The 16,945-nt window shown below is 44.3% G+C and overlaps 1 protein-coding gene and 1 pseudogene across 2 annotated transcripts in view; one reads left to right on the top strand and one right to left on the bottom strand.

The window, feature by feature from the left end:
• MERTK (MER proto-oncogene, tyrosine kinase) overlaps window positions 1–16,945 on the bottom strand; it is a 136,137-nt gene that overhangs the window by 83,205 nt on the left and 35,987 nt on the right. The window contains exons 2-4 of one of the 2 annotated variants that reach the window (XM_032243686.1): window positions 4,596–4,696; window positions 4,094–4,169; window positions 2,189–2,362 (exon numbers count right to left, since the gene is read on the bottom strand). In XM_032243686.1, coding sequence (XP_032099577.1) covers window positions 2,189–2,362; window positions 4,094–4,169; window positions 4,596–4,637 — 292 coding nt within the window. In that variant the 5' untranslated portion in view covers window positions 4,638–4,696. The remainder of the gene's footprint in view (window positions 1–2,188; window positions 2,363–4,093; window positions 4,170–4,595; window positions 4,697–16,945) is intronic. The other variant, XM_032243685.1, reaches the window with a different exon arrangement.
• On the top strand, window positions 9,298–10,212 carry LOC116526934 (annotated as a pseudogene).

Genomic DNA, 16,945 nt, shown 5'->3' on the forward strand with positions numbered 1-16,945 from the left:
AGAACAGGCAAAATTAATCTGTGATGATAGACATCAGAACAGAATTGCCTATGGGAGATGGTGACCCAATGGAAGGGACCATGAGGGACTTTCTGAAGTGATGGCAATATTCTATATCTTGATTGAGGTGGTAGCTACATGGGTGTCTACACTTAGGAAAACTCATTGAGTTGTACAATTAAATTCTATGCATTTAATCGTATGTCAGTTTTACCTCAATGAAAAGAAGTCTTTTATATGGGATTTCAGTGTAATCATCCTTGAATTTGAACCAAGAAGTTACTTGCTAATTCCCTAGAAAAACTCAAAACTCAGATGAAGGAGAGAAAACCATAACATTCCTCCTTAAGTCATGGGTTAGAAAAGTGATTCAGAGTTAATAGCTAGGGGCTGGCATTCACTTACTGATCCATCCTAGGCATAAATAATTACTGAGTACTACTAGAGTCAGGCTCCACTCCAGACACTGGCTGTGCAGAGGTGAATGGGAGAGAGAAAGCCCTTGTCCTTACTGAACATACATTCTCTAAGAAGCTAGACAAGGAGACCAAACCAATACACTGGGTAATTAAAGACACTGACAAGCGCAACAGAGGAGTACACAGGAATATGGGATTGGGAGTGATCAGGGACGGCCTCCCCGAAGAAGTGGTGTTTGAGGTGGGTCATGGAACAAAGGGCAGATAGAAGAACACTGCAAGCAGATAAGAGACAGTGCAAAGGTCATGAGTCAGGAAAGAACAGGATGTGCCTGGAGAAGTAAAAGACAATCAGTGTAACTCATACCTAATGAGCAGGGAGGAGAGCATGGGATGGGGCTGGGCCGGACAGATGGGTAGGAGCTGGAACACGTAGCCCCTAGTGCAAGAGCAGGAAGGACTGGGTGACAATCTAAGACAACGGGGAGCTACTGTCATCTGCTGCTGAGGAGGGTGGATGGGAGTGGGGACAAGGCTGGGAGCAAAAAGACCCAGTTAGGAAGTTACTGCAGAGGTGACGGCAAGAGCTGGCAATGATGTGGACCAGGGTGCTGGTAACAGGAATGGAGAAAAGACAGATTTCAGATGCATTGTAGGAGCAGAACTGACAGAACTGCCAATGCCAACATGAAAAATGAGAAAAATAAAGGGTGGAAAAATGGTGCAAACATTCACTAAGATGGGGAATTCTGAAGTGGAACAAGTCTAGGGTGGAAATTAAGAGTTTCATTCTGAGATGCCTATGTACCCAGTAAGTGACAATGCCAATGAGATGGCTGGATTCATGAGCCTGCAGCTCAGGAGAGGGGTCTGGGCTGGAGATGTAAAGTTCAAGGTCATTTCTTATGTATAATGTTAAAGCCAGGGGCCCAGAGAAACTCTCCCAAAAGGAAGCATCTCAGAGTAAAAGAAGGGGGACCAGGATTGAGCCCTGCCATTCAAAACTCTAGTCAATGACAAACGAGGAGCAATGAATTGATGTCATTCAATGAAATGGAAGCCAAGAAGTGTTTCCAAAAGTCCACGCTATGTCCTGAAGGCTTAGAACAGCCTCAGGCATGCTGCAGTCACTGTAGAATGGAAACAGGGAGGGAGTATGGTAACCTTGCCTGTTGCTGAAAGATGCAGTCAGAGGAGCCACAGAAGAGCCCACTGACTTCAGTGCATGGGAAACATCAATGGTATTGACAAGAGCATTATTAGTGATGTGTGGGACTAAAGCTGGGGCGCTTTCATTTGGATGGAAATCAAGATGACCACGGAATATGCATTCAGCCACAATCCCACAAGGACTCATACTTCCTGCAATAGCTCCCCATGACCAATCACTCTCTTGGTGTCAAATCCACTGAGGTATTCATGTCAATGATTCCATAAACACAAGACCAGGCCAGCAAGGCCATTGGTGCAACGGGAGATGTGAGCAGGGCTCCTGCTGCCTGGGCTCGGGGATTCTGGCCAGTTCAATAACTTAACCCTATATACCCTCAGAGGGCCCTCACCTATTTCCCCGCCTTGGCCTGTGAATTCTCACACCTGTGATTCCCACCTGCCTTCCCCTCTTACCTGGTCCCATAATCTTGCTGCCACACCTACGCTGTCATCTATCTCTACTGCCTGCTTGTGGTGCACAGCAAGGATCACTAAACTTTTTATCCCTTTCACTATTAGGGGACAAATCAATAAATAAGCCCACGGCTCGAACTTACCGGGAACAGTTAGCACAGAGGGGGATTTTTCAGGCTGTTTGTTAACACGGCTGCTGTTCTGAATCCAGAAAATGCTGATGGGCTCAGGAGGGCCCACAGCCTGACAGGTGAGGTTAAAGGCTGTGTTTCTGGTGACATTCATGCTCTCAGGCTGCTGAGTGAAGTGAGGAAGTCCTGCAGAGAAAGCGTTATGTGAAAGAATGTTTCAGATCGGAAAGCAGAGACAGAGCCCAAAGGGGAATGGAAACTGGACTAGAACTTGGCAACAGATTTATTTATTTATTTTCTGAGATGGAGTCTCACTCTGTCACCCAGGCTGGAGTGTAGTGGGCTGATGTCGGCTCACTGCAACCTCCATCTCCTAGGTTCAAGCAATTCCCCTACCTTAGCCTCCTGAGTAGCTGGGATTACAGGTGCGCGCCACTACCTCTGGCTAATTTTTGTATTTTTAGTAAAGATCGGTTTTCACCGTGTTGGCCAGGCTGGCCTCGAACTCCCTTAAGTGATCCATCTGCCCTTGCCTCCCAAAGTGCTGGGATTACAGGTGTGAGCCACTGCACCCGGCCTTGACAACAGATTTCTTTATCTACCACCTCAGTCAGGTCTGTATTCATCAGTTTTCACCTCCTTAAATTGAATAAGAAAGAGCACAGAGGCTCATTCCTGCCACTCTACCTTAAGCAAGCTTTCTAGGATGCTTTGCCAAAGAGGCTATAAATAGTGATTCAGAACTGGTTTTACCAGAAGGCAGGCTACAGGCAGTTCTTAAATCGGGTGTTGCTCAAACTCCTGGGACTGACTGGTTGGCAGGTTTTCAATATTTCTTACCAAAATAAACAGAGTAAAACAGAACTATGTAATAGATCTGTCCATGGTATGAAGACAATCTATTGTGTGTGTGACTTTCAGATGAGTCACAATGAATTTTAAAATCCACAGCCTTATCTAAGGCTAAGTGCTTTCCAAAGCAGATTCTCATGAAAACAGTATACACATAATTGCAGTTGCAATTCTAAGATCTACTGTAATTTCCAAAATGAAGGCCCCAAGGAAGCTCAGAGAAAGCTAGTCAGTACTTATTTGGGGCAGGTGTCAAAAATATAACAAGTCCAGTTAATTGTGCTCTTTTGGGGATTGGGAACTCACAGATCTGGATCCAACAGGAATGATGTGGCAGTTATATGAAATAAAATTATTTTGTACTGTTTCAAGGATTTTTGAAACTATTTGGACTTAACATGTTCCTGCTCTAGACATTTTTCTGGGATTCTGACAAATAAAATTTCCTCTAAATATTTTTTCCCCAGATTAGCTGCAAATGTAGGAAACCCTCTCTCTGGCTGACGTTGACATAACCCTGAGAAAGAGTTGTCCAGCCTGGGGACAACTCCTCTGAGAGAGTCTCTTCCCCACTCTGTCTCCCCCACTCACTCCTCCTCTTTCCTTCCGGTCGTGCTCCCTGAGGCTTCCCTCCACATTGGTGGTCATCAAGTTGAGGTTCACAAAAGAATGGATAGCACAGCAGCCTTTTAGTGGGAAATGTTTCTGATTGAAAAGCTAATGTGACCTAATGGTTCTGCTAAGAGGGGCACCTCAGAGAGAAGGGGCACCTCAGAGAGGAGGGACACAAGCACCCCAGAATGCAGTGAGGATGACCACTGGGGGTGATAATGGATGCTTCCTCCTTGCAGCCCTCCCATTGCAGAACCAGGCATGCAAACCCCCAGACTCAGGGCACCAAACCCAGGACCTGGGCTCACCTGTACATCAGCTCACATTGCCCATTAGAGTTCAAGTTCCTTGAGGGCAGACATTGCCTTTTCCTAGCCTGATGTCTCACTCCTCACCCCCACAGACCTTATATGATGTCATGGAACTTCTCTGAACCATGCCCCTGACACATACGAGTGCCCAAAGGAAGTCTCGGGCTGAGCTGTTGAGCCAGTCCAGGAAAACCACTCACCCTCCAGGGCTTCACTGTCTGCATAGGGAAGACAGGAAAAGATGCTGAACAATAAGTCAAGAGCCACTTGACCAGGTGAGTGATAGTTGGTACCAGCACTGGAAACTAGATAGTAGAATGCAGTCTGCTTCTAAAAAGAACTCTTCAGCTTATTTTTTATTGTAAATAATCTGTGGACAAGGAAGTCCATAATCTCTTTTTATCTAACCTTTAATGCCTAGGATAGAGCTCAAACTTCAGGAATTGAATTCATTTCATTATTACTGTACTTACAAGCTACAAAGGAGAATATCTTGTAAAATTTCAGTGCTGATAGATTGGCAAGATTTGCATACAGAGTTATAAATGAGCAGGTAAAACTCTGGAGTGTTATATACAAAACATTTAACACAGGCTCTAAAACTAACAGCTCTCTGGCAATGGGACTCTGGTCTGTGGACTTACCTTGTACTTCCATGTAGATGGGATCAGACACGATCTCTTCATTGTTTATTTTCATCTTACAGACATATGACCCATTGTCTGAACGCTGCACACTGCTTATGCTGCAAAGAAAAACACACAAAAATATTTACAGTGACTACCCTTTGAATCCCTATTATAGGATTGGAAACTTCTTCAATGTCTTTGTCATATACTGTGATAGTTAATTTTATATGTCAGCTTGGCTAGGCCATACTGCCCAGCTGTTTGGTCAAACACTAGCCTAGATGTTGCTGTGAAGGTACTTTTCAGATGTCACTAACACTTAAAGCAGCAACCTTTGAGTAAAGCACATTACTCTTCATGATGGGGGTAGGCAGCATCCAAACAGCTGAAGGCCTTATAAGAAAAAGACAGAGGTCCCAGCCAAAGAGGGGATTCTGTTTCCAAACTGCCTTAGAACTCAAGACTGCAACATTAAGCCTTTCATGGGTCCCTAGCCAACATTATGCTGATTTCACATTTGTTAGTCCCCATTATGTGTGAGCTAATTCCTTAAAATAAATCTTTCTCGGCCGGGCGCGGTGGCTCAAGCCTGTAATCCCAGCACTTTGGGAGGCCGAGGCGGGTGGATCACGAGGTCAAGAGATCGAGACCAACCTGGTCAACATGGTGAAACCCCGTCTCTACTAAAAATACAAAGCATTAGCTGGGCATGGTGGCGCGTGCCTGTAATCCCAGCTGCTCAGGAGGTTGAGGCAGGAGAATTGCCTGAACCCAAGAGGCGGAGGTTGTGGTGAGCCGAGATCGCGCCATTGCACTCCAGCCTGGGTTACAAGAGTGAAACTCTGTCTAAAAAAAATAAAATAAAATAAATAAATAAATCTTTCTCTCTCTTTCTAGATAAAACTATAGATAGATATAGATCCCATAGGTTCAGTTACTTGGAAGAAAACCCCAACTAATATATGTGCTATCACCTATCTTGATTTCTTTTTTTTTTTTTGAGACAGAGTCTCACTCTGTAGCCCTGGCTGGTATACAGTGGCACAATCTTGGCTCACTGCAACTTCTGTCTCCTGGGTTCAAGCGATTTTCCTGCCTCAGACTCCCAAGTAGCTAGAATTATAGGCGCGCCACCCTGCCCGGCTAATTTTTTGTATTTTTAGTAGAAACAGGGTTTTACCAATGTTAGCCAGGCTGGTCTCGAACTCCTAACCACAGATGATCCGCCTGCCTTGGCCTCCCAAAGTGCTGGGATTACAGGTGTGAGCCACTGTGTCTAACCTAATTTTTGTATTTTTAGTAGAGACATGGTTTCATCATGTTGGCCAGGCTAGTCTTGAACTTTTGACCTCAGGTGATCCGCCCACCTTGGCCTCCCAAAGTTCTAGGATTATAGATGTGGGCCATTGTCCCTGGCCACCTGTCTTGATTTCTATGGTAGATTCTGCACCAGTGGTTCTCTGCATCAGGGTACTGCCACCTCAAGGCATTTTGGAAATTTGTGGAGTTGCTTTTGGTGGTGACAATGACATGGGTTTTCAGGGGCCAAGGGCAACTGCCCCATATCCCAAACAACCTTCTGAGACTAGAACCTAATTTCATTTTACATACATACAAAGTATGGTTTCAATACCCACCTAATTTACCAGGACTGCAACTACCATAAAAATGGAGAGCTGGTAGCCTTTGTCCTGTTTAGAACTTTCTGGAGCCCTAGCCATCATTTTGCAAGGTCTCTCACTGACAGCACGACTATATTTGCAGTGGTCACAGGTCATGCGCTTGAAGGTGCACCTAAGGTGCAAGTCCCTGGGTACTTAATGATCTCTCCTGGAGCGGACACTGTGTTTACATGTTGAAATCCACATTTGAATTTAATTTATTTTATTTCATTCGAGATGGGGTCTTGCTCTGTCACCCAAGCTGGAGTGCAGTGGCGCCTTCATGGCTCACTGCAACCTTGGAATCCTGGGTTCAAGCCATCTTCCCACCTCAGCCTCCCAAAATGCTGGGAGTATAGCCATAAGTCATCCTTATCAGCTGGGGAACATTTTAAAATACTTTCAGTGCCGGGCGCGGTGGCTCAAGCCTGTAATCCCAGCACTTTGGGAGGCCGAGGCGGGTGGATCACGAGGTCAAGAGATCGAGACCATCCTGGTCAACATGGTGAAACCCCGTCTCTACTAAAAATACAAAAAATTAGCTGGGCATGGTGGCGCGTGCCTGTAATCCCAGCTACTCAGGAGGCTGAGGCAGGAGAATTGCCTGAACCCAGGAGGCGGAGGTTGCGGTGAGCCGAGATCGCGCCATTGCACTCTAGCCTGGGTAACAAGAGCGAAACTCTGTCTCAAAAAAAAAAAAAAAATACTTTCAGATGCGCTCCAGAGGATTTCTTTATTGGCTAAAAGACACTGCTCTTTAAACACAGCAAAGAAGACCATGACCAGGGGAATGAAGAAAAAGAAGAAAAATATGGAAGGTCCACCTTCCTTCCTAAAGCTCGCTTCCCTATATAACCTATTTACCTCAAAGCAAAATAAATCTCATCCCTCAACCTGTGAAAGGCTGAGGCTTAAGGCTTAAAAAGACAGGAAGCTGTCAAGGGTAGAGGCGGCTCCATCCTGACCCATGGCCCCATAGGCAGGGGTGGCAGCTGCCAGGGGATAGCACAGCCTGGTCGGCATCTGGAGCAGACACGTGGTAGTGAGTGAGGTCCCCAGGTCTGAATGAGACACAGTTTCCTTAGGTTGAATCAGAACACTAAACGTTTTTAATTTACTTCTTCCCAACAATACCATTGTGCAGATCCTCATTAGCCTGTGATAAATGGAGTAGCTAAGACATAGCTCAATAATGGCAGCAGTCAGAACTGGGGAGGGGGGTGGTGGTCAGAGCTGCTCAGGTTAACATTACTTTCTTATTGTTCCCAAGATCCCGCAGTTAACAGTCCCCTGTCATTGCATTTCCTGATGTGTAAATCTGAGTGGCATCCCTTTGACTTGAAATACTCTGTCTTCCGCTTTTCCCTTTTTCCTCTGTAGGAGCAATATAATTTTGGAATGCACCTGATGAATGAATGGTGGGCATGGGAGAGGTCCCAGGGATCAAGGATAGGCCAGATCCTTTCATGCTCTGGGGCAGTGGCTGGATGTCATAATGCCTAGAGGTTGCCAGGAGAAGATGAAAAGAGAATACACAGGACAAATATCTCCAAATAAGGAACTAGCTGACCCTCTCCTGGTAGCCCCCTGGATATCATGGTGACAGGAAGGGCTGAAGAAAGAGAAGGAGAATTCTGTGCCTAGAATGATGCCCTGCTCATTGTGGGCAATGACTAGTGGTTGAGTGGTGACCCTGGCTTTCAGCAGTTCCTGAAGATCCTGCACAGCTGATGGGTCTAGTCTTTGCAGTTCTAAAGGAAACCAAGGCTACTGAAGAGGAGGTACTTTCTACATACTTCACAAATCCACTTTAGAAGAGGCATCATTTTCTTGAGGCAAAACCCACGGGCTCAACAGAGTGAACCATGAGATGGGACAGACTGATGGTTGAAGACTGAGGCACAGCCAGTCTTCAAAGGACCCACTTGTGCCTTCGAAGATTGGCTTCGCCTCAAGGCCTGGAACCCGGGAGTGGCTTGCAGTTGGACTCAGGGAGACAGGGACCATAGAGAAAGTGCAGGCCGGGAGGCAGGTGGGGCATAGCCCCAGGAAGGCAGCCTGAGGAAACTACACCCAGACCAGAGGTACAAGGCACACCGGGGCAGAGCCCCCAGAAGCTGAGAAACTGAGGCATAAAGGACAGTTTGGCGGCACATCCTGGATGGTAGAAATCAGACTGCATAAGATGTCCAGGAGAACCTTAAGCCAACTAATAAGGAAGATGCAGCCCAGAAATAGAAAAGGAGCATGCAGAACACAAGGAGAACTCAATCAGAATTTTGTCTTTAGTCATTCATGGCAGGAAGGGCTTAGCAGCTGCCTGGTAACAATAGGTGCCTGCATTAATTAGCAAGGCCAGATCCATGCCACCTATATTACAGCAAAGATTTTCCATAAATCATTATACTTGTTGCTTTCTAGACACCCAAGGGAAAGGCTCCCACTGGGAGGGTGGGGTTTGGGGTGGGGCTGGAGACAGGAGGAGTGGCTGTCCCTGACACTCCTTCTCCCCAGAGAAACAGGAAGCTCAGTCTCTGTGAAGGCTCAACCGGAAAGGCTCTGGGCTCAGAATAGCAATCTAGGCCTCCCAGCAACCATGTAAGAGGGAACACGAAAGTGGATGCGAAAGGGGGAACGTTCAAGAAAGTGCCCCAGCACTGAAGATCCGGGTCTTTCCTGACTGGACCCCTGGCTGGGCAGCACAGTAAGAGAAAAAAGGCCCACGAAGGGGCTTCATTAGGAGCGCGATAACTCTAAGATGAGGCGAAGATCCCAAAAGCTTCCAGAGAGGAAAGAAGCAGATTATTTATGAATGAATTGGAATAGCATTCTGCTTCTCTAGAGCAACCCAGAACTCAAAGGAAATATATCAATGACTTCAAAGTTAAAACAAAAAATATTTTCCTTTAGAACTCTGTATCCCGCCAAATTATCTCAAGGTGAAGGTAGGAAAAAGAATTGCATTTTCATGCATGCAAGTCCCAGGAAGTTAGCGAAGGATGGTCTCCTTGCCAAAGTAAAATAGTAAAAGCCAAGGAGAGCAAGGAGCGGGGACTATGTTCTGACGCAAGCTGATGGCTCGAGATTACCACAACCCGCCGGCTTCAACTGCAAAGATGAAATGGAATTTAGAAACTTCATTTTTTTGGCTTCAAGACCAGAAAATTAGACACTACAAGACTGAAGACAGAGGTAATTTAAGAAACTTCCACAGCAGTGACTGGCTCAAGTTCTTTGAAAAGTATCTCAGAGATGTTAACTGTCCTTTATTCAAGATTGACAAAAAGCTATTGACTGGCTTCTTGGTTTACCTGTTAGACTTGAATATGGAAATAACACTGAAAAATACAAGGAATTAGTATCTGATAATGCAAAAACTGCTGACAATGCAACTAAAAATGCAGAACCATTGATAAATTCGGATGTAAATAATCCTGATTTTAAGCCTGGTATGATGGCTTTGACTAACCTGTGTCAGATTCAATGTCATGATGATTACCTGGTAATGCTTAAGGCAATTCGAATTTTGGTTTAGGAGTGCCTGACACAGAATGCAGTTGCTAAGGCAAATCAAACAAAAGAAGGCTTGCCTGTTGTTTTAGACAAATATGTTCTTGGTTTTGACACAGGAGATGCAGTTCGTAATGAAGCTGCTCAAATTCTGTGATTGCTGCATATAGAAGAGCTCAGAGAGCCACAGACAAAAATTAATGAAGCCATAGTAGCTGTTCAGACAATTATTGCTGATCCAAGGACGGAGCACAGACTGGGAAAAGCTGGAAGATGAACACTTCAGGACTTCAGCTTCTCATCTATTTAGTACAATTTGGAACCATGTGGACCTCTGGCATGTTTGGAAATCAATGTCACATTCTTGGGGGAGGGATCTCAGAAAATTGAATATGTTCTAGAGATTTACCACCATTACCTTTTTCTTTAATGAAGTTTTAGAAAGTAGAAAAAAAAAAAAAGGAAAAGCCAAGAAAGAGGACCTGGGCTCCAGTAAACAGTAGCTGGACCACAGGAGGAATAGGGGGACCTCAGAATAGTAGTAAAGACAGCTGGACCCCAGACCCAAAGGGTAACCTGATCACACAGAGGCAGAAGGGAGGGAGCCAGGACAGGCATCTCCAAAGCAAATAACATAAATATCAGTACTGATAATTTTCTCATGGTGGGAGGAGATGCATACATTCCTTTTGAGTTTAGAGAAGAATGTGTGCTTGATACTTAGAAAACTTTTAAATTCAAGATAATCAAAAAGCTACTCAAAAATTGCTCTGGAGCTGGGATCAGTGACTCATGCCTGCAATCCCAGTACTTTGGGAGGCTAAGGTGAGAGAGTCACTTGAGGCCAGGAGTTTGAGATCAGCCTGGGCAACATAACGAGAACCCATCTCTTGGCAAAAGAAAAAATTAAAAATGGGCTGGGCGCGGTGGCTCATGCCTGTAATCCCAGCACTTTGGGAGGCCGAGGCGGGTGGATCACGAGGTCAAGAGATCAAGACCATCCTGGTCAACATGGCGAAACCCCGTCTCTACTAAAAATACAAAACATTAGCTGGGCAGCTACTCAGGAGGCTGAGACAGGAGAATTGCCTGAACCCAGGAGACGGAGGTTGCGGTGAGCCGAGATCGCGCCACTGCACTCCAGCCTGGGTAACAAGAGCGAAACTCCATCTCAAAAAAGAAAAAAAAAGAAAAAAAGGAAAAATTAAAAATTAGCTGGGCATGGTGGCACATGCCTGTAGCCCCAGCTACTTGGGAGGCTAAGGTGGGCGGATTGTTTAAGCCCAAGAATTTGAGGCTGCAATGAGCTATGATTGCACACTGCACTCCAGCCTGGAAGACAGAGTGAGACCCTGTCTCAAATACATAAATAAACAAATAAATAAATGAATGAATTAAGTGCTATTGCTTGAATAGTCCCTTCAAAACTTGTATTAAAACTTAATCCCCAATGTGGCAGTGTGGAGAGGTGAGGCCTGTAAGAGGTGATTGGGTCATGAGGACTCTGCCCTCATGAATGGATTAATCCATTCATGGATTAATAACAGAATAAAGGATTAATGGGAGTGGAAATGGCAGCTTTATAAGAAGAGAGACCTGTGCTAGCACATGAGCACGCTCGGCTCCCTCGCCATGTGATGCCCTGCCTGCCTCAGGTCCCTGCAGAATCGCATCAGCAAGAAGATCATCACCAGATGGGGGTCCTTGATCTTGAATTGCCCAGCCTCCTTAACTGTGAGAAATAAACTTCTTTTCTTTATAATTTACTCAGTTTCAAGTATCCTTTTATAAGCAACAGAAAATGAACCAAGACAAGAAGTAAAATATATTTATAACATATTACATGATTCAGCTGAAAACAGAATTTCCATAGCCACAAAAAATACCCTGGGTATTGATTTAACCACAGCTATGAGCAACACTCTGTTAGATTAACACACCATGCTGGAGACTAGCACACACATACAAACATACATAGGATTACCTATGGATTAAATATCTATGAAAAGATACCCAAGAGATGGGTAACCTCCACTTCCCATAGGGAAAGGGCTGGGGGCTGACATAGAGAAAAGACTTTTTGAATAGTTGGAATATTTTACCACTGATTAAGAAAAATGGTATAAAAATCTCATCAGATTTTGGTCAAATACAAACATCTGAACAAGAAAAGACAAAAGAAATAGCACCTACTCAGCTGCAGTGTTTAGACAGGAACCACATGGCCACAGCTTTAGGACCTGAGGCTGCAGAAGCCCTTCACCCCAGGGCAGTACAGGCTGGGTTAGCCCAGGCACATCTTATACACACACAGCATGTCTCTAACCTTCAGTCCTTACCGCTACTAGTCTGGCCTGCTCAGAAATGACTTGGAAGTAGCAGTTACGCTCTAGAGTCTTTTTAAAAAGAAATACTGAAAAGGACAAATATTGTATGACGTCACCTATGTTAGGTAGCTGGAGTAATCAAACTCATGGAGAAAGAAAGTAGACTGTAAAAGGCTGAGGCAGGAGGATCGCCTGAGCCCCGGAATTCAAGACCAGCCTTGGCAACATGGCGAAACTCTGTCTCTTCAAATACAAAAAAAAAAGTATACACACACACACACACACACACACACACATATATCACCTAGGTGCAATGGCTCATGCCTGTGGTCCAAGCTACTGAGGCTGAGGTGGGAGGATCGTTTGAGCCTGGGAGGTCCAGGCTGCAATAAGCCGTGATCACACCACTGCGCTCCAGCCTGAGAAACAGAGTGAGACCCTGTCTCGAGAAAAGTAAATAAATAAAATAAAATAAAAATTAAAAATAAAGTAGCGTTGTGGTTACTAGGGGCGGGGAGAGTGAGGAATGAGGATTATTGATTCATGGTACAGAGTTTCAGTTTAGGATGACTAAAAAGTTCTGGAGATAGATGCACAGCATGTGCTGACGGTGCACAAAAACGCGGATGCCACTGAAACTGGCTGAAATGGGGATTTCAGGTTATGTATATTTTACCATATCAAAAAAATGTTTAAGAAATAGGTCCACTATAAGTGCGCTGTTTTCACCTGCCACCATTCACATGGTGCTGACAGGGTAACCCAAGGGCAAGGAACTTTGAGCTGAAAGGAGGTCTTGTGAACAGAACGAAGGTCAGCAAGTGTCAGGCATCTGTAGTTAATTACAGCTTTTCCAGGGGATGGTTTGGCTAAAGAAATTAGGTTTCTATGTTCTAGATTCCGTTTTCGTTGCCAACAAGAGCAGCAGAATAAAGAACCGGCAACAGACATCCATCAGCCCCAAGGAAGGCAGGATGGGAGGGAAAAAGCCCAGAACAGAAAGCCCACGGGAGCCCCAAAAACACAGCCTCCACCATGCCAAAAGCTCACATGGAGACAGGGACCCCAAAGGACACAAGGTGTAAGGGGACCCAAACTACCCACTTTTTTCTTTTTCTTGTTCAAGGCAGTGTTGCTCTTTTGCCAGGCCAGAGTGGATCATGAGTCACTGCAGCTTCAAACTCCTGGGCTCAAGTGATCCTCCCACCTCAGCCTCCTGAGTAGCTGGGACCACAGGTGTGCACCACCTTGTCTGCCTAATTTTTTTTTTTTTTTTTTTTTTTTGTAGCAGTGGGGTCCTACTGTGTTGCTCAGGCTGATCTCAAACTCCTGGGCTCAAGCAATGTTCCCTCCTTGGCCTCTCAATGTGCTGGGATTACAGGGGTAAGCCACTGTGCCTGGCCTCAACTAAACATTTTTACAAAGAAAATTTAATGAAACAGTAAAAACTTTCTAGCTTTAGCCACTGGGAACTATGCCAGAATTTAAAAAGCAGTGGGAATCCCCAGACTAAACAGAAAACAAACAACAAATACTTTCCAGTCTCCACAAGTCTCCCATCAGTTTGTGGTTTTGCTTGGGAGTTGGGCTTCCTGGTCTTCTGGTCTGGTGGCTGCTGCCCTCCTGGAGTGTTGCACCTGACCAGGGCACATTTCCACCCAAGCTAGAGGGCTGTTTACTTGCTATACGAGACATCAGATCTAATTATAATATATCCCCCAAATTACACCCTTCTTTGCAGACTCCAGTGAAAGATCTTGGCCAAGCAGTGTCCTAGAGCCTGGATGAACGCTGTGCTAGATTCGAGAATACAGCTGAGGCAGGTTAGTGGCTATAGCACCAAGGAGGAGGTCCAGCCCAGTGACTCAAGTCCTATAAAGGAGGCTGGGTGAACACTCTCAAGGGATCTCAACCTGTAGCAGACACTGAGTGTTTTACAAACCTATTATTGAAAGATGACTCTTGGCTTCATCAACAATGACAGACATCCAAGTGAAACAGGAAAAAAAGGGGGGATTATTAGCATAGAACAGGCCTAGCTCAAGAGGGCACCTGGGCTAGCAGCAGAACATCAGTTATTTCTTTCTCAACCTCAGCATTTAAAAAAAGTTTTTCATTTATAAAAATTGAAATTATAAAATTTTAAATTTTAAAATTTAAAATTTAATTTCATTGGCATCCTTTGATATTTGCTTTCATTTCACAACAGCAGATTACAGTGGCACATAGCAGTCTTAAAATATTTTGAAGACTTTTAATAATATATAGAAATGTTACTAATATAAAGTGAATGAAACAGGATATGTAGTCATCTATGCAATAAAAGATTAATTTTATTTCAAGAAAATTAAATTTATTGATATATAATTGGAAAATTTGTCTCAGAGTTGCAATTATAAGCCATTATTTCTTTCTCTGTACTTGTTTGTTATTGTCCAAGTTTTTGACAAAATACATATATTACTATTAAAATAATTTAGGCCAGGCATGGTGGCTCACGCCTGTAATCCCAGCACTTTGGGAGGCTGAGGCAGGTGGATCATGATGTCAAGAGATCAAGACCATTCTGGTCAACATGATGAAACTCCATCTCTACTAAAAACACAAAAATTAGCTGGGCATGGTGGTGTGCACCTGTAATCCCAGCTACTCAGGAGGCTGAGGCAGGAGGATCACATGAAGCTGGGAGGCAGAAGTTGCAGTGAGCCGAGATTGTGCCACTGCACTCCAGCCTGGCAGCAGAGTGAGACTCTGTCTCAAAAAATAAAAAATAAAAATAATTTAAACACACACACACACACACACACACACACGCTAAAACCAAGTAGTTTCAAAAATCTTTCAGGGACACTCTCATGCATGATGCCAAATCTCCCTTAGTCTTTCCAGAGTACATGGGATTCGTACTTAAATGTCCATGAGCTCCTATTGTTTCCATCTTTCTTCTCCCAGTTTCAGTTAACTGAGGTTTGATTGCAAGATGTGATTACTCCTGAGTGGCAGAAGTATACCTTCCCCAGTCCTGATGCCAGTTCCTCCTTCCCTGAAACAATACTTCAAGGACAAATCTAAAATCTGAAGGCAACAGTGCCTTAGCGCTGCTGCACCTGATGTTTGATTTGGCTCTTCCCCTCCATCCTGTTCACAACCATGAGCAGGAAAACAGCGACCAGGTCTGCCCAACTTGCCTCAGTGTTCAGCCATCCATTCAGTTAAATATGCAGCCAACAATTAACCAATTGCTGGGAAACACATTCATGCGCAAGGATGGCCGTTTTGATAACTAGTATGTACTTGTCTATGTGTATTGATTTTTATAATATCTCTATTTCTTGGTGTCTAAAATGACATCACCAATGAATGTTACAGCTTTCCTTAGAGTAAATGACTTTATCACAGTCCTTTCTTCCTTTGGAAGGAAAAGAGCTGTATGACAGCAGGGGCCACTATGGGAAAGAGGGTATAGGAGCAACGATGATGAGTAACCAAAGCTCTGGTGCATTAGATACTCTAAACCACATCTTCAACTAGGACAGGTGCTGTTTTAGGACCAAAGACCAGATGCTTGACCAACCCTTGTTTTCCTTTTCTTCTTTTTGAGACAGGCTGAAGTACAATAGCACAATCACAGCTCACTGAAGCCTCGACCTCCTAGGCTAAGGTGATCCTCCCACCTCAGCCTCCCAAGTAGCTGGGACTACAGGCATGGGCCACCATGCCCAGCTAATTTTTAAAATTTTTTGTAGATATGGGGGTCTTACTATGTTGCAAGGCTGGTCTAAAACTCCTACATTCAAGTGACCACTTGCCTTGGCCTCCCAAAGCGCTGAAATTACAGGTGTAAGCCACTGCACCCAGCCAACCTTGTCTTTAGAATGAGGAGTTTGGGAGTTTAAGTGTGGGGTAGGCAGGAGACAAAGGCTTGCACAACATAGAAGAGAAAATATGGAACCAATGTCAGACTAAGAAAGATAAATACAGTATCAGTCCCTAATAACTCACAATTGTGCTCTATTTAAAGGATGAGTGCAGATAACAAAGTATGAGGTCCTCAATCAAGAGAGACCTCATCACTTTAAAAATTACATAAATTCTGCCTTTTTTTTTTTTTTTTTTTTTTGAGATGGAGACTTACTCTGTCACCCAGACTGGAGTGCAATGGCACGATGTTGAATCACTGCAACCTATGCCTCCTAGGTTGAAGTGATTCTTTTCTCAGCCTCCTGAGTAGGTAGGATTACAGGCTTGTACCACCACACCTGGCTATCGTTTTTTGTTTGTTTGTTTTTGTTTTTTTTTTTGTATTTTTAGTAGAGACAGGATTTCACTGTTTTAGCCAAGATGGTCTCAATCTCCTGACCTTGTGATCCACCCGCCTCGGTCTCCCAAAGTGCTGGGATTACAGGCGTGAGCCACCGCACCTGGCCAATTCTGCCTATTCTTATGGGAATTTCTATGTGTGATCCTAATATCTTTTAGAAAAAAATGGTCCCATGACCAAACTCAAAATACCAGGTGTTTCTCTCTAGAATCCTTTTGACCTCTGCCAATATACATCTACATTCTCTTCTCTTAGTGGTTTTATTTGCACATTCCCTTGAGTAAACATAGTCCATATATATATATATATATATATATATATATAGATGTTGCTAAAGGCAACTCCAACAAAATTGCAGACTAATACATTTCTAATGAAATTACATATACTGGGCCGGGCGCGGTGGCTCAAGCCTGTAATCCCAGCACTTTGGGAGGCCGAGGCGGGTGGATCACGAGGTCAAGAGATCGAGACCATCCTGGTCAACAAGGTGAAACCTCGTCTCTACTAAAAAATACAAAAAAAAAAATTAGCTGGGCACGATGG

This window comes from Sapajus apella, unplaced genomic scaffold, assembly GCF_009761245.1.
Source record: "Sapajus apella isolate SASKATOON/1434 unplaced genomic scaffold, GSC_monkey_1.0 scaffold52, whole genome shotgun sequence".
NCBI lineage: Eukaryota > Metazoa > Chordata > Mammalia > Primates > Cebidae > Sapajus > Sapajus apella.